Source organism: Aedes aegypti, chromosome 2 (assembly GCF_002204515.2).
Source record: "Aedes aegypti strain LVP_AGWG chromosome 2, AaegL5.0 Primary Assembly, whole genome shotgun sequence".
In the NCBI taxonomy this organism is placed as follows: Eukaryota; Metazoa; Arthropoda; class Insecta; order Diptera; family Culicidae; genus Aedes; species Aedes aegypti.
In genome coordinates this window covers 389,517,684-389,536,602 of record NC_035108.1, presented here as the reverse complement: position 1 = coordinate 389,536,602, position 18,919 = coordinate 389,517,684, and the positions used below count along the sequence as shown (strand labels likewise).

The 18,919-nt window shown below is 39.0% G+C and overlaps 2 protein-coding genes across 2 annotated transcripts in view; one reads left to right on the top strand and one right to left on the bottom strand.

The window, feature by feature from the left end:
* LOC5572791 (dnaJ homolog subfamily C member 7) overlaps window positions 1-18,919 on the top strand; it is a 51,840-nt gene that overhangs the window by 19,491 nt on the left and 13,430 nt on the right. The gene's annotated exons all lie outside the window — the stretch shown is intronic.
* On the bottom strand, window positions 7,075-18,558 carry LOC5572792 (zinc finger protein 836). The gene is made up of 4 exons (XM_001654141.2): window positions 18,076-18,558; window positions 10,630-11,349; window positions 9,256-10,567; window positions 7,075-9,012 (listed from the first exon to the last, which is right to left on the bottom strand). Exons 2-4 carry the CDS (start codon window positions 11,339-11,341, stop codon window positions 7,293-7,295), a joined length of 3,744 nt encoding a protein of 1,247 aa, XP_001654191.2. The 5' UTR covers window positions 11,342-11,349; window positions 18,076-18,558; the 3' UTR covers window positions 7,075-7,292.

Below are 18,919 nucleotides of genomic sequence, written 5' to 3'. Positions count from 1 at the left end.
TATACAAGGGAGGAAGCTTCAGAATCATTTTCAAAATTTTATTTTGAATTCTCTGAAGAGCTTTTTTTCCTGATTACAATCACAACAGCTAGTCCATATTGGTACAGCATACAACATGGTTGGCCTGAAAATTTGTTTGCATATCAAAAGCTTGTTCTTAAGACAAAGTTTTGATTTTCTATTAATAATGGGATAGAGACATTTTACATATTTGTTACATTTGACTTGAATGACCTCAATGTGATTTTTGAAAGTTAAATTCTTATCTTGCATGAGCCCTAGATACTTACCTTCATCTGACAAATTTATTGGAACCCCTCTCATCGTGACAACATGTCTACTTGAAGGTTTCAAATAAAGAGCTTTTGGTTTACGTAGGAATATTATTAGTTGAGTTTTGGAAGCATAAGGAGAAATCTTCCATTTTTGCAAGTATGAAGAAAAAATATCCAAACCTTTTTGCAATCGACTACAGATGACACGCAGGCTTCGTCTTTTGGCGGAGAGGCCTGTGTCATCCGCAAACAAAGATTTTTGACATCCCTGACTCTGGTACGTCAGATGTGAAAATATTGTTTAATATTGGTCCCAAAATGCTGCCTTGGGGAACACCAGCTCTTACAGGAAGTCTTTCAGACCTGAAGTTCTGATAATTAACTTTAAATGTACGGTTTGACAGATAACTTTGAATTATTCTAACAATGTATGTTGGAAAATTAAAGTTTTTTAATTTTACGATCAAGCCTTCAGTGCCAAACACTGTCGAATGCTTTTTCTATATCTAGATAAGCAAGACCAGTAGAATAGCCTTCAGATTTGTTGGAACGAATCAAATTTGTTGCACGTAAAAGTTGATGAGTGGTCGAATGTCCATGGCGGAATCCGAACTGTTTATTGGCAAAAAATGAATGTTCGTTGATGTGGGCCATCATTCTGTTCAAAATGACTTTTTCAAAAAGTTTACTGATGGAGGAAAGCAAACTGATTGGACGATAGCTAGAAGCTTCTGCAGGATTTGTGTCTGGTTTCAAAATTGGTACAACCCTAGCATTTTTTCATTTGTCAGGAAAATATGCTAATTGAAAACATTTGTTAAAAATATCAGCTAAGAATGATAAGCTACTTTCGGGAAATTTCTTGATGAGGATGTAAAAAATTCCATCATCGCCAGGAGCTTTCATATTTTTGAATTTTTTATTAATAGTTCTCATTTCTTCCAAATCAGTATCCCAGGAATTTTCGAAAACGTTCTCTTGATTGAGAATATTTTCGAAGTCCTGAGTAACTTGATTTTCTATTTGACTAGTAAGTCCTTAATTAAAATTGTGCGCGCTTTCAAACTGCATAGCAGTTTTCTTCTTCCAATGCCGGTATTGGCTTCTGAGGTTTTTTTTTTTAATTTTAGATAATTTCCAAAAATGCTTAGAGCCAAGGTACAATTGAGAAATTTTATTTTCAAAATTTTTGTTTCTTAATTGAGAAAAACGTTTCTAGATTTCTTATTTATTCTGTTATACTTTTCTCCAATTTTTATGTTGTTCCGCCCACGCAGTTACGGATCACCCACAGTGACGGATCACTTTGGCGTTCAACATCGAATAACTTGCCCAAAACATAAACGTTTACGTAAAACATATTTTTCCCATGTTATACTATTTGTCTTCTACCATTTGTAATGTTCAACCGCTAAATAAAGGTTTATTTGACAAATGTTTAGTTGGTACCACATAGCTATCATTATATGGTCGTTTTCTGTAAAAAGTGCCGTCAGTATTCATAAGCTCCCACAGGTGGTAAAATTCAAATGTTATAGCATAAAACATGCTCGTTCGCTTCGATTCAGTATGAATTCATCATTGGAAAACATTTTTCTTGATTGTTGATTCTAAATACCAAATATTTGCACTTCTAAATAGTGATCCATAATATGGACCAGGAAATGATTGTTTACTACGGTTATGGATCACATCCAAAGAATGTATATTTCTTCGCACGCCATCGAAGCAGTCTTCCTGCTTGATGAGAAATGATTTTAACAAACTTGATACATTCTACAGAGTCGCCTTTACAGGCCTCTGTTGATGCGAATGGGACATGGGAAAGGAGAAGAAACCGAATAGAGCAGCCGTGCGCGCTCTCTCTCCGGTCGCAGGCAGCATGCTGTTGCCGAAGCACAAAATCAATGAAAACACGGAGCGCATTGAAACTCTTTCGAAACCTCTTCCAATATGCCATACCATTTTTAACCTCTTCTCTTCTCTTTTCGCCAACACTTCACTTCACTTCTCTTCTCTTTCGGTATGTCATCAGCCTTAGGTGGATTTTTCAGGCGGCTGACGGTATGAAGTTTCTTCAAGTCTGGCACTCGCGCTGCTGTTTACAAAAAAATCTCGCTTTTAACATACAGCGCGGGAGTACTTGCAATAGTCAGTTAGATGAAAACCAGAAAATAAATTCACGAGCGGTCGTTTTCTCCAACATCGTCAGCATCTTGACGCTTGTGGTGTGTTTTAACGCTCAACGCTCCGTCATCGTAATCATCGTCATTATCGAAACTTCAAAAGCAGTTTTTCTGTTCAAAACTAAAAATTATTCGATGAAAATGTGTTCATGAACAAACTGCTTTTGGAAATTCCGAAATCAATGACGGATCCTGCCCGCTTAAAAGCGAGCATTTGTCATGCAGTGGCGTAGCCAGACATTATTTCTAGAAACATTAGGGGAAGAAGAAAAAAATTTGACCAGCATACAAAAAAACAACCTTTATTTACATCCCCCCCCCCTTTTCTTTCCTACCTCCCTGCTAAACCATTCATTGTATATTGCAATACTATTTATTATCTCAAATTTATGCATAAAAACTGAAAAACAAGGATATCAAAAAACATACTCCGGATAATCGAGTGTAAAATTCCGGATAATCGATCCCCGAGTCCGACCTGTATTGCAATATTAGCTAGAATCCAGTGCTTTATAAATAGCCATATTCAATTTTACGATTTGCCCATAATGATGACTCTTATAATTTTTGTATAATCTTTTAAGATATTTCGGAACTATAAAGAAACACGTCTATTCTCAGTCACAGTCCAGAACTAAAGACCTCGATGGTCTGCTTTATTCATTTAATCCACAGACTTGCTATAAAACCTTTATGTGTGTGTTTCTGACAGGGTTTGGATATTTGGTCGAACAGTACAATTCTTTCCCCTAAAGTAACTACTCTGAACATTTCCTTAAAAAATAAATTAATTCGACATCATGTAGAACATGAACATTATTTTTTTTAAATTATGTTAAAAATTCAATTATGCTATGCAAAATTCACTTTCAACTTATCCACTAGTAATTATTTCTTCTTGATTTCGACAATTCATTGAATTAATAACTTAACACATTTTATATTGCGATTACATGAAATATTTTCATTTTTGGCCGGTTCCCAGGACTCAATGAGAATACGGAACGTACTTCACTGTTACTGGAAGACCTGTCTATTAGGCGTTGTCTAATCATGGTGGAGTTTCGATCGAGTTGAGCTACGTGTTGCAATCGGACTTCGTCGGGTATACTTGAGTCGTTTGTCCACATTTTCTGACTGTGCTCCATGCGGAATTGCCGGGACATCAGGGAAATCATGAAACTCTCATGAATCATGAAACACTCTCACTGTAACGTCGCTTTTCTCGTTGGATTGGAATATGTATAGTAGTGCTCGTTGGTCGAGGTGGAACTATTCGTAATTGATTTCGATGAGCCTTGGTTGTATTCCTGCCAAAAGATATTTCAAAAACGTTTAGTAGCCAGCTTGAGAAACGGATCCGAAGTTTGTCTGTTAGTATCATCTACACGGAAAAAAATTCTGTGGTTAAAATTACTATTGTAGCTGACTATGCCCATTCTTGAAACTACCATGGAATTTTGGACCAATTTACTATGTTCACGGTACATCCCACCACATTACTGGTACATTTGACAGAAATAATTTACAACAATCTGATTTCGACTACAGACATGGTAAAATTAAGCGCATTTCTGGTCTGCTGAAAATTGCCGGTGTGAGCGCTTAAGTTAACCCCCTAAAATGGTAGTTTTTACCGCACAATTTTTTTGCGTGTATAAAAGACTTCCCTTTCAGGAAGAATTTTAAGATGTTCTTTGTAATGATTCTTGGGGCTTAGAAGGTCCATTAAAATTTTTGGTTTAAAATTCAACATTTTTTCAGACGGAAACCTGTTGTCAGAAGTGCAAGTATTTCTATAACTGCTTAAAAATAAAGTTAATCGATCTTCAACATCGAGAGATCTCGACATCGGGTCTAACATATTTTTTTTTTAATTTCCTTGACTACTCTCACCATTCTTTCCGCCTGACCATTGCTGCTAGGGTTGTAGGGCGGACTTTTTATGACCTTTATCCCTTGACGTTCCATAAACGAACAAAATTGGGAAGAGTTGAAAGGCGGGCCACCATCAGTCACTAGAACATCTGGGAGTCCAAATCTGGCAAAAATCACAGTAAATTTTTGTATCACCTTACTAGCGCCCGTTCCATACTTCATAATCTCTATTTCAAGCCATTTTGTGTAGCTGTCCACGACCAGCAAATAAGTTTTAGATTCAAGAAAAAAGAAATCGGCGTGAATACGACTAAAAGGGCGTGTCGTTTGAGTCCAAGAACTATTGCAAATTGGCTTTGGTAATATTGCTGTTTGCATTTGAGCTGCAAAGCTTGACTAAACATCCTCCAAATGCGGTAACACAAAACAATTAAAGGACCCCTAGCAACGATATTCTAAATCACCGCCGACCTAGCAAAAAAAATGTATCTTTGACATCGCATTTCTTGTGGAAAATCTTACCGCGTTTGGTGTTCCCGCATTTGATATTTGCATTTCAAACGCACACAGCAATACAGCTGTTTTCATACAAATTTGGCACTGCTTAACAAAATTATCGATATCAGCATTCAATCCGAGCCAAAACAAACAACGTCGTGCCGTCTGCTTCATTTTTACCATGTCAATGTGATTTGAGTGAAGCAATTTCAAAACAGCCATTCGGAGTGATGATGGAACAACTACTCTATCATTGTATAAAATACAATCTTCTGTCAATTCCAAATCGAAACGTAAAGAATACATAGTTTGCCAGTTTCCTTCAATTTTTTTGGGCCAACCATCCTTGATGTATTCCGCAACCTTTTGAAGAAAGGGATCAGATTTTGTTTGCTTCGCAATTAAAGAATAGTCTAACGGAAAATCATTGAAAAAATTGATGGTCTTTATACATCCGTTATCTATTATTTTTGGTACACCCTGTTCCAAAGGGAACCTGGAACAAAAGTCCGCATTAGCCATTTGAGACGAAGGCCGATAACATATACGCTTGGCTCGACCCCCTCCTCCCCCTTGGAGCGTGACGTAATTTGTGCATGACCCCTAAGGCGTAAAGGGTCACTCCAAGGTAGCCTCCGAAGTGCAAAACGAAGAAATCTCCGTTGAACTGATTCGATTCGCTCGCATTCGATGTTGTAGTTCGGACTCCAGACCGCAGACCCGTATTCCAATGTTGCTCGAACGAGGGAACAGTATAACGCTTTCAGGCAATAGATGTTCTTGATGCTTTATCGACAATATAAACGAATAAAACATGAAACACTGAGTGGCTATTTGGCATAAAGATCGTTTGGCATCCAGCCATACTTATGCTCCTTCTTTTCAAAAAGGATGTTCATTGTCCAAATGACCATTATGTCAAATAATACTTGATCATTCAATAAATCATGCCAAATGCCTTCCTTCTTGCCATAGGGTATCCCTACGAAACATTTTATCTATATCGTCAACAGGATAAGACTGAAAGAAGGATACATCACTATTTTGTGCAAAATCAAACAAGTCATTTGTATTTTTTAGATTTAACGTTAAGAAGGGCGTATTATTTTGATATGCAGAATAGTACCTTTTTATTTTGCGGAATTTATGTAATATAGCTAATTAGATCGGAGACGTATAATATAATAGTGATGAGTTGTATATTCTTTTAAATAAATATTGGGTATTGTGCTTCCCCCTAGACTTATTTATCAGTCTTCATAAGTGCCAAGAAAAGTGAAACTGTTAGTTAGTAGTAGTAGTAGTTGTATGAGATTTCAAATAAATATTTTTAACAAGATTATTTCAAAACTTCGAAGTAGATATATAATTTTCTGGGGTATGTTTCATTCTGGGGAACGGTTTTCGGGGGAATGGTTTTCTGAGGAATGTTATAGAATCACGGGTACGAGCCTGGGTATAACCCATAGCTTTCGCATAAACATATGGCAGAAGCATAATCATGTAGCAGAAGCATAAGCATAGCCTGGGAATAACCCATAACTTTCGCTCTTTTTAATGTATTCGAATGAGCAGAATCTTAATAAATAAACTTAAAAGTAGATTTTAGTTCTGCCCTAAATGCTTATCTTTGACAGATACGCATATTTCAACTACCGCTTGCAGTCTTCTTCAGTGGAGTGAATACGAGTAACTGAAACTGAAGAAGGCTGCAAGTGGTAGTCGAAATACGCGTATCTGTCAAAGATAAGCATTTAGGCATAATTAAAAGGTACACTGGTCCCACAATTATGAATCATTTAAGGCTCTGCTTAACCTTCCAGTCGTCGCGCGGTTTGCCACCGTCAGAACCACCACGCTGCGGTTGTGAACGAAAAGCGAGGTTTTTTTCAACAGTGTTGTACAAAATACAACAGCGCGACGACTGAAGTGTTAAATTTGAAAAATTATAGAGAGCACAGTAAACAATATTTTTTGATGAAATCAATGCCGACTGGTAAAGTGTAGGCGTAATTAAAAGGTAAAAGGTACTCCAATCTACTTTTAAGTATCTCTCATAACTTTATCACCTAATATAGGAATGCAAAACTGAATTTGAACCTGTCGCTAGAACCGGTCGTTGAAAGTAGACTGAGATTTTCTCACGAATAGTTCGTAAGAGCAAATTAAAAAAAAATGTATGCCTAATGATCACAGGTTGTTTTCGGATAACAAGGAAGTAAGCTGCGAAAAAAATGTCTGTTTCCAATTTCATATTTTATTTCAATTGTAATTTCAAAAATAACATCTACAATTATAATGCAAGTAGTTAGTTTCACTGTGTAACTTTACTATTACAACACTTCACTTCTGTTGGAATACTGCCTTTCTGAGTATATTTTCCCAAACGAGAAAGTGTGATAACGTTATTATCAATCAACAAAAAAGCAACCATCGTAGGTAATCAACAATAGAGTTAGATGTGGATAGGCACGTGTAGCAACAACTGAGAGCGACTGTCGAACACGGCCAAGCAGATTTCGCATTGAAATATCTGCACCACCGGTGGAGGCGCTACCTCCTGAAGTTGAGTGCTCTCCGTTTCGCCCTCATCGGTCATCAAGGGTTCCGGCATTGGTTCCAGCTTGGGGTTGAGCAACGCCATAGAAGATGACGACGACGAAGGTTGCTGCAGGTCGTTCAACAGCATTGCGGAAAGTTTGTCTGGGCTGTCCTTCTCCTGTTTGATACTAATGGTCGAGTGGGGATCTGGGTTGTAGGCTTCCCGCAGGAAGTTGACCTCTCGTTCCAGTTGACGCCTGGTCAGCCGTTGACTGCGCAGCGCCGAAGTGAGCGACTTCTGTGCGGTTTCTTTGCTAATTTTCTTGAGCTGTTGCTTGCGGGAGACTTTGCGAGGTTTCTGCTCTGATTCGTCTTCGTCCTGTTCATCTTGGCTGTTGCTGTAGTGACTAGTTCTGGGAGTGGCCATAATGACCGCTGGTGGCACATTATTGTTAGTGGTTTTGATTGGAGATCGGAGAATTTCTTCCAGATCGTTGACAATGTCGCTGTTGTATTTGTCAATGTATTTGTCCTTTCGGGATATTTCCATGAGAAGATTTTGGTTGAGGAGATCTTCGTAATTGGGGACCTCTTGCTGGTGCCGTTGGCTGCTGGATAAGGCGTCCAGAGCGGCTTGGTTTGATTCCGATTGGTCATCCCCGTCGCCATCATCTTCCCGTCCATCGTCTAGGAGTGGGAAACTTTCGGAGGAAATCTTGTCAGATGGGATTTCCCGATAGGTTGGCACTGTACGATTCTTCGAACGTTTGAATTCAAGAGTTGTGTATGGGCTGGTAGTGCTTTCCGGATGACTTTTAATGTCTTTGGTGATGACCGTTTTGGTTTTACGCTTTCCGTCGTTGACAGGTACTCGCGTTTTTTGAGTATGAATCATACGGGGTCTAGATCCGGAAGATGTACCTAATGAGTTGGTAGACGTTGCTCCAGGAGATGACGACTGCTTCACCGCGCGCCCTTTTGGAGATTCTGTTTTGATGGTTTTGATCTTTTTCTCACTATTGGAGACGAGAACTACATTGCTAAGAAGGTTTATCCCGTTGTCGTCTACGGTTGAGGGCTTCAGGTCTACCGAAGTTGAAGCTAATAGGTCGTACGAACTTATGTACTTGGGAGATGCTATTAATTTCTTGTTCGAAGTTCCTGCGCCGTATTCTAGCAAAACTTCTGCCGGATTCTTTAGCAAATCTTCATCCTCCGCAGGTTCTTGCTCAGTTTCTATGTAGGTGATATTGACTTCTTTTTTCCTACTCTTGCTAGAGTGCGGTGGTTTTTCTCCTTCATCGGCTTTGAGCTTTCTTCGTCTTTTGTACTTTCTAGGGAAGGTCGGCGGTTGCCGTTTCATAGCCGTATTCATATCGCTATGCTGGATCAGATGTTGGATTAATTCCATCGATGTTTCAAACAGCTGACTGCAAACGGCACAGAAATACGGTTGCGTGGCAGTGCCACGTTTGGTGTCCGGAGCGGAGTGGTGAGATCGTATGTGCTCCCTCAGCACCACTCGCTGGTTGAAGGCCCGAGGACACACCGAACAACCGTAGGGTTTCTCTCCGGTGTGGACCCGCTCATGTTTGCGCAGCGTTCCTCCATCGGCAAAGGCTTTCCAGCAGAATCTGTAAGGGAAAAATATTGCTTGTTAGGTTGTGCGTTTTCAAGGCAGGTAACGACCAGACAGTAAATTAATAATGACTAAAAGAATCAAAATGGTAACTAAAAAGTGACTCCAATAGAGCAAAAAAAAATCCTACATGGAGAAAATGAAGTACTCAAAAATGAGTTTATTCCACTCAATTTCGTGCGTTAACCTAATTTTGAGTTGGAGGTCGAAGCAGTAGCAGCTCTACAACAATACTCACCGACATCCGTACGGCCGCTCCCCGGAATGAATCCTCAGATGGATCTGCTGGGACGAACGCGAGCCAAATGTTTTCCCACACTCGTGGCAGGGGAACTGTTTGGTTTTCGTGTGCGAGTGCCGGTGGTTCATCAAACTCCGCCCATCGGGAAACTCTTCCTGGCAAATTTCGCACCGAACCGATTTGTTCCGATGGGACACCATGTGGCGCTTGAGTCGGGCTTTGTTGTGGAACGTTTTGCCACATTTGGAGCAACTATGGGAACCGAACAACTTAGTCCTTTCACGCGAGTGCTCGAAGGCATGCTTCAACAGACCGGCGTGATTCTTGCACGACTTTCCGCAAATCACACAAGAAGTTTCCGTCAGCTCATGGCTGTGCTGTTTCTGGACATGTTCCTTAATGGTGTTTTCATCTAAGAACGATTCCCGACAGAGCTGGCATTTGTACGGTTCGAACCTTGCATGGACTTCGGCGTGAGCCAACAGATCCAACGCTTCCAGGAACGTTTCTCCGCATACATTACAGGAGAGGGGTTGTTGGGGTTCTGTTTCTTCCATCTGATTATCCGTATCTTCATCGTCTTCTTCCTCTTCCTGCTGGATTTGCTGTTGATGCTGCTGACGTTGGCGAACAATTTGACTGATTGGTTCGAATTTAGGCTCTCGGACAGTGTGAGCTTGTTTTATGTGTCGTTTTAATAGTTCTTGCTTTTGGAACATCAAACCACAGTTGTCGCAGTAGTATTGACCTTCAACGTCTTCTTCGGCAGGGCTGTCCTCTTCGACCTCATCTGGAGGCGTAACCACGATTTCAGCGGGCGGTAATTCCAATGGAGCGGCTAGAAAATTTGAAGCATGTCGTTGTCGGATGTGTTCCTGTAACATTACGCGGTCCCAGAATCGATGTCCACATGTTTCGCAGTCAAACGGAGAGTCTCCTCCGTGAATTCGGGAGTGTGAGGCAAGTGCCTTTTCCCGAGCAAACGAGATGCCACATTTTTGGCAAACGAATGGCTTCCTGTCGTCGGTCACTGGATACCGTGGTGGAAGGTTCACGAAAGGTTCCACCGATGCATTGTACTTGGTTTCCTGTTGTTGTCGCTGCGCTTGAGACTGGCGCGCTCGATTGGTTGATTTTTTGCTAGATTTTGAAGCACTAGGCTTTGCCCGAGGCTTCTTGGGTATTTTTGTGGCTGGTGCTGGCAGAGGTGCATACTGTGTGGGCGCCGGAATCAGAAGATCGTCTTCATCTTCGGAGAAAGACCTTCGCTTCAAACTGGGTGGCGTTGATCCGGAAAGGTCGTATTCGACTGTGACAGAAATAAACATGGTTAGGAATGGAATAAAATATATTACTCTTACGAAAACTTACATTCATCCGAATCATGCCGCATCGATTCTTCGTGATCATCGGGAACGTACGCGTGCAATTTTAGATGATTCAGTAAGTCACCTCGCCTCATATATTGTGCACCGCATAAATTACACACATGGGGTCTGTCATTCGAGTGCGCAATCATATGATTCATCAAGTTGGACTTCTTCCTGAACCTTCGACTGCAGAAATCGCACGGATAAGGCCGAGAAGTCGTATATTCGTCCTGATCCGTTGGAAGCGGTACTGTAACGTCATCTTCGGCTGCTCCGATCACCGTTGTCGCTCCCAGCTGATCCACCGTAACTTGGACACATTCCTGCCCATCGGTTTGGACCCAGTCGTCGGTTATGACTTCTTCCGTTACTTCACATTCCATGTATTCCTGACCCTGTTGTATTACATGCTGGTGCATATCTTCCGGCTGTACGTGGACAACTTCCCCCTGAATCAACGAGCCATCATCGGTGGCCATGTAGATGAGATTTTCCGGCGGTATCTGATCTATGCGGCTGATGTCATTTTCGTCCACCAGGTACTCTTGACCGTCGTGTGTTTGCAGTATGATTTGTTCGGCTTGGCCCGATGTTCCGCTGTTTGACGATACGGTTTCTATCAACTGAGCCGGGCCCTGCCCGGGAATATTGATAATCTTCATTTTGGCATTCGGCTGGGAGGGGTCCCAGATTGTGAACGTTGCAGGATCCATGATAAGTTCTGTAAAGTATAAACATATCGATGAGAAATCGTCTTTTAGTTTGCATTATTTAAGGGTAATATAATTTCTATTTTCAACCAGGTTATTTATTATTTTATATAATTGGGTCCTAAAATTTTTAATGAAATCTTGTTTTTATTTAATAACACGAAAAAGCATGTTACTGTACTGCCCATAAAAGCATATCAGTCCCATGTCTGCTGGATTTCCTATTCACATGGGACAATTATGCGTTTATGGGCAGTGTAGCTACTTTAGCAATTTTTCCCGCTCAAATAATGGCTATATCATGTTTAAACTTTAATTTTAAAATTTGGTCCATAAATGAACCTTGACACTTTTGATCATGCTTGACGTTCGTTTAGTCGACAAAAACACCACAGGGGTTTTAGTTCGACCACTAGGGTTGTTCCTATCTGACATTTCGTAAGGGACACGGAAAACAAAATACCCCCAAAATTTGAGTTTAAGCCAAAGGATGTGACAAAATCTAAAAAAAAGTTTTTTGGGTTTAAACCAACGGAAAACATTAGAAAATTGAGAAAACATGTGTTTTTGGCCTAAACTTAAGCGTTTGGCACTAAAATTGAGACAGGGCTTTAGGACCCTATTGTTAAATATACACTTTCGGCAAAATTATTTGATTTTAAATAAAACATGATTTAGGTAGCATCACGCGAGGAAACCGTCCGAATGTTTTTGGTTTTATTCTTCCCATAAAGCTGTGTGAAATCAGTACTAGATTTATTAGGAATTCTGCTTATAAATCTACAGCGAAACCTCCATGAGTCGATATTGAAGGGACCATCGACTCATGGAAATATCGAGTCATGGAACAGAAATCCTTTGGAAGGCTACTTCTAGGGACCATCATAGTAACCATGAAATTTTGTTTTTAGTATGGTTCCATGAGTCGATATCGAGTCATGGAACATCGACTCATGGAGGTATCACTGTATTAGTAAAAAAGTCAGGGCTTGCGTAATGAAGACAGATCATTAATTCGAAGAACATTCCTGATGCATAGATGTACAGTTGTGTTCAGAATAATAGTAGTGAAAGCCGATTTTCATACAAAATGCTCAACTTTGGCATGCTGTAACTTTGTTTCCATATGAGCAATTGGCATGAAATTTTGGCAGTAAACTACAAATATACTCAATTTCATTACCACAAGATTTGAAAATTTTCACACTACCGGCTAAAAAGTTAAGCACCAGGTGAAATCGCTCAAAATAATAGTAGTTTTAATAATTTAAATATCTGCTGTATTTTGGGTTTTTAAATTTTAAATTTACTCATCGTTTCAACCATGTCCACCCAAGCTTTGAATATATGAACAATACATTTTTTTACAAAGTTGTTGCTGAACGAAAATTCACAAAAGAAAAACTACTATTATTTTGAGCGATTTCACCTGGTGCTTAACTTTTTAGCCGGTAGTGTGAAAATTTTCAAATTTTGTTATAATGAAATTGAGCATATTTGTAGTTCACTGCCAAAATTTCATGCTCATTGCTCATATGGAAACAAAGTTACATCATGCCAAAGTTGAGCATTTTGTATGAAAATCGGCTGTCACTACTATTATTCTGAACACAACTGTACGTTTTTCACTTAGGCAGCGTCCATTTATTACGTAACGCTAAATTTGGAAATTTTCGACCCCCTCCCCTCCGTCCGTAACGCTTTTTGTATGAAAAATTTCAAAATTTTGTATGAGTTTTAACGCTTGAGCCTACTCCCCCCTCCCCCTAGAGCGTTACGTAATTTGTGGACGCCCCTTAGAGGCTTATTTTACAAAACGAGCAGATTCATGTAATTCGTCTGTAGGTCACTATCGATTAAAGTAAGCATGTACATTTTAGAAGTCACTAGTCGACTCTTATAGTAATCTTGTCACATAAGAGTGACAACTGTCGAACAATTCGAGTGACAGAATCGTGTTGAGCGATTTTTTGGACGACATTGGCTTTAGCCGAGTCATTTTGATCGACTCAACTTATAAAATAGAGCCCTTAGGTCGTTTTCACCGGTGATCCATTTTTTGGTCAAACTGTATAACAGTCCCGAAAAATAGAAGAAATTTCATCCGCTTCCACCGCAGTTTGATCAAAATTTCATTTCATATAAATTTGTCATTAATTTAAAATCAGCTCTCCTGCCTGACGGTGAAGCAAATCAAAAACATCATTGCGGCGATCTGTGATTGTGAATACGGCGATAACTGCTTGTTATCTGTCAAGTTTACGATGTATCCAACTTCCAAAGTTTGGCATCTTGCATATTCTAAATGAAAACTAATTGGGCGACAGGGATTTTCTGTTTTTCCACCATATCAACAATAAATAAGAGTACAGTTAAACCTCCATGAGTCGATGTTCCATTACTCGATATCGACTCATGGAACCATATTAAAAATCAAATTTCATGGTTACTACGATGGTCCCCTCAAACGGCTTTCCATAGCATTGCTGTTCCATGAGTCGATGGTCCCTTCAATATCGACTCATGGAGGGTTGACTGTAGTAAATATAAACCATATCAGATAAAAACGCATTTTTTTTTCAAGGTTTTGTCAGGGAATTTTTTATGAGACATTCTACAGGCAATAGTTCAGAGATTAAAAAAATCGTCTAGAGAATGCGATAACTCCTTCAATGATTTCTTTAAAAAAAAATCATCAACAAGTATGTCAGATATTTGGGTTAATTCTACGAGTGGCGTGAGGTGACAATTCTCGACTCGAGTGCAGTAACTCGCTGTGCAAATCAAATGGAGAGTCACTTCACTCGAGTCGAGAATTGTCACCTCGCTATACGACACCGACAATTGCCACTTCACGCCACTCGTAGAATCAACCCAATTATCCAGAAATTCCGGAAATCCAGGGGCCTTCCTTAGCCGAGTGGTTAGACTACGCGACTACAAACCAAAGCCATGCTGAAGGTGTCTGGGTTCGATTCCCGGTCAGTCCAGGATCTTTTCGTAAAGGAAATTTCCTTGACTTCCCTGGGCATAGAGTTTGATCGTACCTGCCACACGATATACGAATGCGAAAATGGCAACTTTGGCAAAGAAAGCTCTCAGTTAATTACTGCGGAAGTGCTCATAAGAACACTAAGCAGAGAAGCAGGCTCTGTCCCAGTGAGGACGTTAATGCCAAGAAGAATAATAAGAAGAATATCCAGAAATTCTTCCAATGACACCTCCAGAGTCTCATCTAAGAATTCTGTTACAGATTCCTCGAGAAATTCTTCCGAGAATTATCAAAGGGACACCTCCCGGATCCCACCAGGGATTCCTTCTGCTGTTTATCCAAAGAATGCCTCATTTCAAGGATTTCTTCACGGCTATTTCTCAAGGAATTTATGTTGAAAACTTCCACCACGAAATAATTTAGTTTTTTTAGGAAATCTCTTGCAAGGATTTCAGAAATTCTTTAAATTATTTCACCTAGACATAGTTCAGACATCTTATAGAAATTTCTTTACGGATTCCTCCAGGGATCTCTCGGAGAACGCCACTTGGAATTCCTCCAGAGTTTCCTCCTGGAATCTCTCCGATAACTTCACCTGGAATTCTTCCAAGAAATCCTAATTGCTTAGATTTTTTTGAAGGAATTCTCCCAATTGATTGGACTCCCTAATTGATTTTCCAAGGATTTGCTCTAGGCAAATTTTACCGCCTAATAATTAAGAGATCTTTTCGAAAACTCCTCCAGGGATTTCAGTAATGAATTTATAGAAATCACCTAAACATAATTCAGATATTTTCTTTAAATTTCTTCAAGGATTCTTTTGAAAATTCTGAAAATTTCTCTATAATTTCTCCAGGCATTCATCCAAGATTTACTTCTTTAATTTGTTCAAGGATTTCTTAACATTATATTCCAGGGATTTGTCCTACAATTTTACCAGCATTTCCCTCAGGATTTTTTTTCCAAAATGCACTTCAAAGATATCTGAAGGATTTTTTCTAAGATCATTTTGCCAGAAGTTAGAGATATTTTCGAGAACTTCTCCGAGTATTTCTTCAAGCCTTTCTTTTAAATAATCACCAAGAAATAATTTAAATATAACCTACCCGCAATTCCTCCAGAGACTACTTCACAAATTCTACCAAAGATTCATCCAGGGATTCCTCCGAAAATTCCCACGGAGATTCCTCTTGCGATGAGCCAAGGCTTCCTCCAAGAATTCCTCATGCAAATGTCTCCAGGGATACCTCAACAGTATTCCTTAAGAAAATAGTTCAGGGATTTCTAAAGGAATTTCTCTATGGAAATTTTGCCACGAAATAATTCACAGATTGTTTTGATGAGTTTTTCCCAAAGAATCGCTCGAGAAACATCCCCCAGAAATTTCTTCAGCAATTCTTCTGTACATTTTTCGAATAATTTCTCAGATTAAACCTTTATCGATTCTTCATTTGATGTTTCACACCAGTTAATATTATATCAATTACAGTAATTTACTTAGGAACCTACATAAGTTTGATTAGAGGTTACTTATGGATGACATTCCCTTAGAAGAATACCTAGAAAAATATTTTGAAGCCTTCCTTGTGAAATCTCTCAATGAATTTCTGAAGGAACTCGTGAAGGAACCTTAGGAGAAATCTCTGAAGTAGTGAAGTTATCCTTAAAGAATTTGCTGGCAGAGATCTTAATGAAGTCCTGAATGAAAATTTTGTAGAAAATTCTTAACTATCCCTGGAGCATTTTTGGCTGAATTTTTGGATAAGTTGTAAACGGGTATCTTGAAGAAAATCGTAGGGAAATCAATGTAAGAATCACTTGATAATTCCTGGAGGAGTTGGGACTTTCTTGACATTTTTTTTGAAAGAATTTCTGGGCGGATTCCCAATGGATTCTCTAGGATAATATCTGTAGGAATCTTTGATCCTTCCTTTCCCATGAAAGCTACAGAGTTCCATTCATTTTCGACATGAGACAAACCGAATGAGAAAACTATTGTACAAAAGTTACTAGATCATCGGATTCATCCAAAAGTCAACAACTGTAAAACAATCGTAAAACTATTGATAAACAAATAATTTACTGTATAAAAACGACTATTTTATTTTTGAATTGATTTTGAAACATACAGCCTTTTTGCAAGAAATTTGTTCAAGAAAAATGGAAACGATTTTTCGTATAGAAACAGTTGAATAAAGTCGTGGGGCAAAAAAATTCTTGGAGAAATTCGTAGGAAGTTCGAAAAATAGTCACAAAATGAACTCCTGAAGAGCAACGCCTGAGTACCCTTCAGCCAATAACGGAATTATTACTGAAGAAATTTATGGAAACAAACACCATAATGTCACGAGAAGTTCAAAACCTTCTTAAGGCTCTAGTAAAAATGGATATGCAAATGTCAAAAGTGTTCGAATCGACAAATTGAAAAAAAAAAAAAACACACACACACAGCTGTGTTATTTGCAAAATAAAAAGGCTGTGTTTTTATTTTTATCCGATTAGTTGAATTCAAGGGCGACTGCTTTTTCATTTTTGACATTGGCTTCATTTTTACTTGCGCCTTATAGATGTCAAACTTTTATATCCTGTTTACTGCTTAGGCTAATTTAGTCTTGTTCAATTTTTTTTTTGCATTTTCGATTCACTTTGGCAATGCGTTTTTACATTTTTTTTCACAATATGCGTCGTATCAATGTGCTTAATATCTGAAAGTTTCAGACTATTCAGCTGTGAAAGGGATCGTTCAAATATTACGTAACGCAACAGGGGGAGGGAGGGGGTCTTACATTGTGTTACGGCCCTTTCAAAAATTAAACATTTTCCATACAAAAGCTGTTACGTGGGGGTGGGAGGGGGTCAAAAATTGGCAAATTTTGCGTTACGTAATATTTGAATGAACCCAAAACCCCTCCATGCCAAAGTGAATCATGGGTGTACCCAGAACTATTTGGGTTACTCTATTGCTTTAATATTTTGTAAAAGATATTTATTTAAGATATAGAGTTTCCGAATACGAAAATAGTGACCAAGTCACTTAAAAGTACCATCCCAAGTATGTTTTTTTCATGTTTGGAGTAACCAATGAGTCAAAAATAAGAAGAATCTTCAAACCCTTCGGAGTCCGTATATTAGAAAGCTGAAGATCAGCATTAGAACTCATATTTTGCACATCTTTGGTAGTTTTCAGAATAAATATGATTATTAAGGTGTAGTTACAGTAAATAATCACTCACCGATTAATCACAATGATTGATTTGAATATGGAAAATAAAAATTAAAATCACGATCTGGGGATTGGCCCTTTAAAATTATTACGCGAGAATCAATGATAAACCATTCTAATGTCGATCATTGATAAAAGCGAGCGATTGTTTACGAGCAGGTAACCCACTACTATCGCACCATTGATAAAAAAAAAGTTGCTCATGTGTGCGTGTGTCCTAACTACGATGTACTCAGATCAGTGGTGGTGAAAAGTCGGAACAGAACCCGCTTCCAAGTGTGCGTTTTCGCTGATCACGAAGAAGACCCATCACCATCAAGAAAAGCTATCATGGAGGAATGTCTACCTCGAACAAAGTGAAAATGCAATTTCTAACCTGAAACATAAATTTTTCTGAGGTTATGGACCAAGAATGAGGTTATAGCCTTTGTTGCATCCCAATCAAAACAAAACACCCGCAAAATTCCGATCAGCTGATGATAAACAACAACAATGATGCAAAAGAGTGTGCACAAAACTCACCTGAACAAAAATCGCCAAATCACCAATGTCGAGATTTACTGCTGCGCCATTTGTAGGAAAAATCCACCAGCAGTGCGAACGGCGAACCGAATCGAAATAATATTGAAGGTGCCCGGAGACCACCTCTCGAACCAAATCAGCTCAAATTTTGAGACTTCCACTAATCGCTTCTTGTTCTTTGCACTCTTCAGGAGAACGTCTTTTTACAGTGACTGCCGCACACAACGACGTTACATCACCACGTTTTTTGGGCGACCCGACGATGGCTCCGAAATTGGCCACTTTAACTTTTCCGGCCGTGTGAATTTTGTCCACTCACGGGCGAGACCGCATTCAACTTTACGATGCACTTTGTGTCCGAACCAAATTTTCTTTATTTAGATGAACATAACCACGAAAACTTTTCTGCTTGCGCGAAACACTGACGGGACGACGAGACGACGACTGAATGCAGAACCAACACCACATCAAGCGTGGTCGCGAACAGACGACGGACCAGTGTTGCCACATTTCTATCTGTACCGAAGGCTCAAAAATCTTTTTTATCTGTACCAGAGATTCTAAATATCTGTACCCAAAATCTGTACCACATCCAATGAAAATTATTGAAAAAATCCTTAAAATCCTAATGAATTTGGAAATTTAACATAGTTTTTATTGAAATAATTTCACTAGTTATATAATTATTATTCAATAATATAGAATATTCTATGGAATTATTCTATGGAAATTGTATCTTTCAATTAAGGTTTTGTGTAAATTAGTTACAAATTCCATGTATCTTTTGGATTTTGTGTCTCAAAATTACCAATTCCAAAAATCTGTACCAATCTGTACATTTTCG

Bases quoted from the DNA above. Each gene is read 5' to 3' on its own strand.
- LOC5572792 (XM_001654141.2), bottom strand. From the start codon at position 11,341: ATGGATCCTGCAACGTTCACAATCTGGGACCCCTCCCAGCCGAATGCC. The intron at 10,568-10,629 runs GTAAGTTTTCGT...TTTCTGTCACAG, and splicing joins GCGGCATGATTCGGATGAAT to TCGAATACGACCTTTCCGGA. The intron at 9,013-9,255 runs GTGAGTATTGTT...TTTCCCTTACAG, and splicing joins GAGCGGCCGTACGGATGTCG to ATTCTGCTGGAAAGCCTTTG.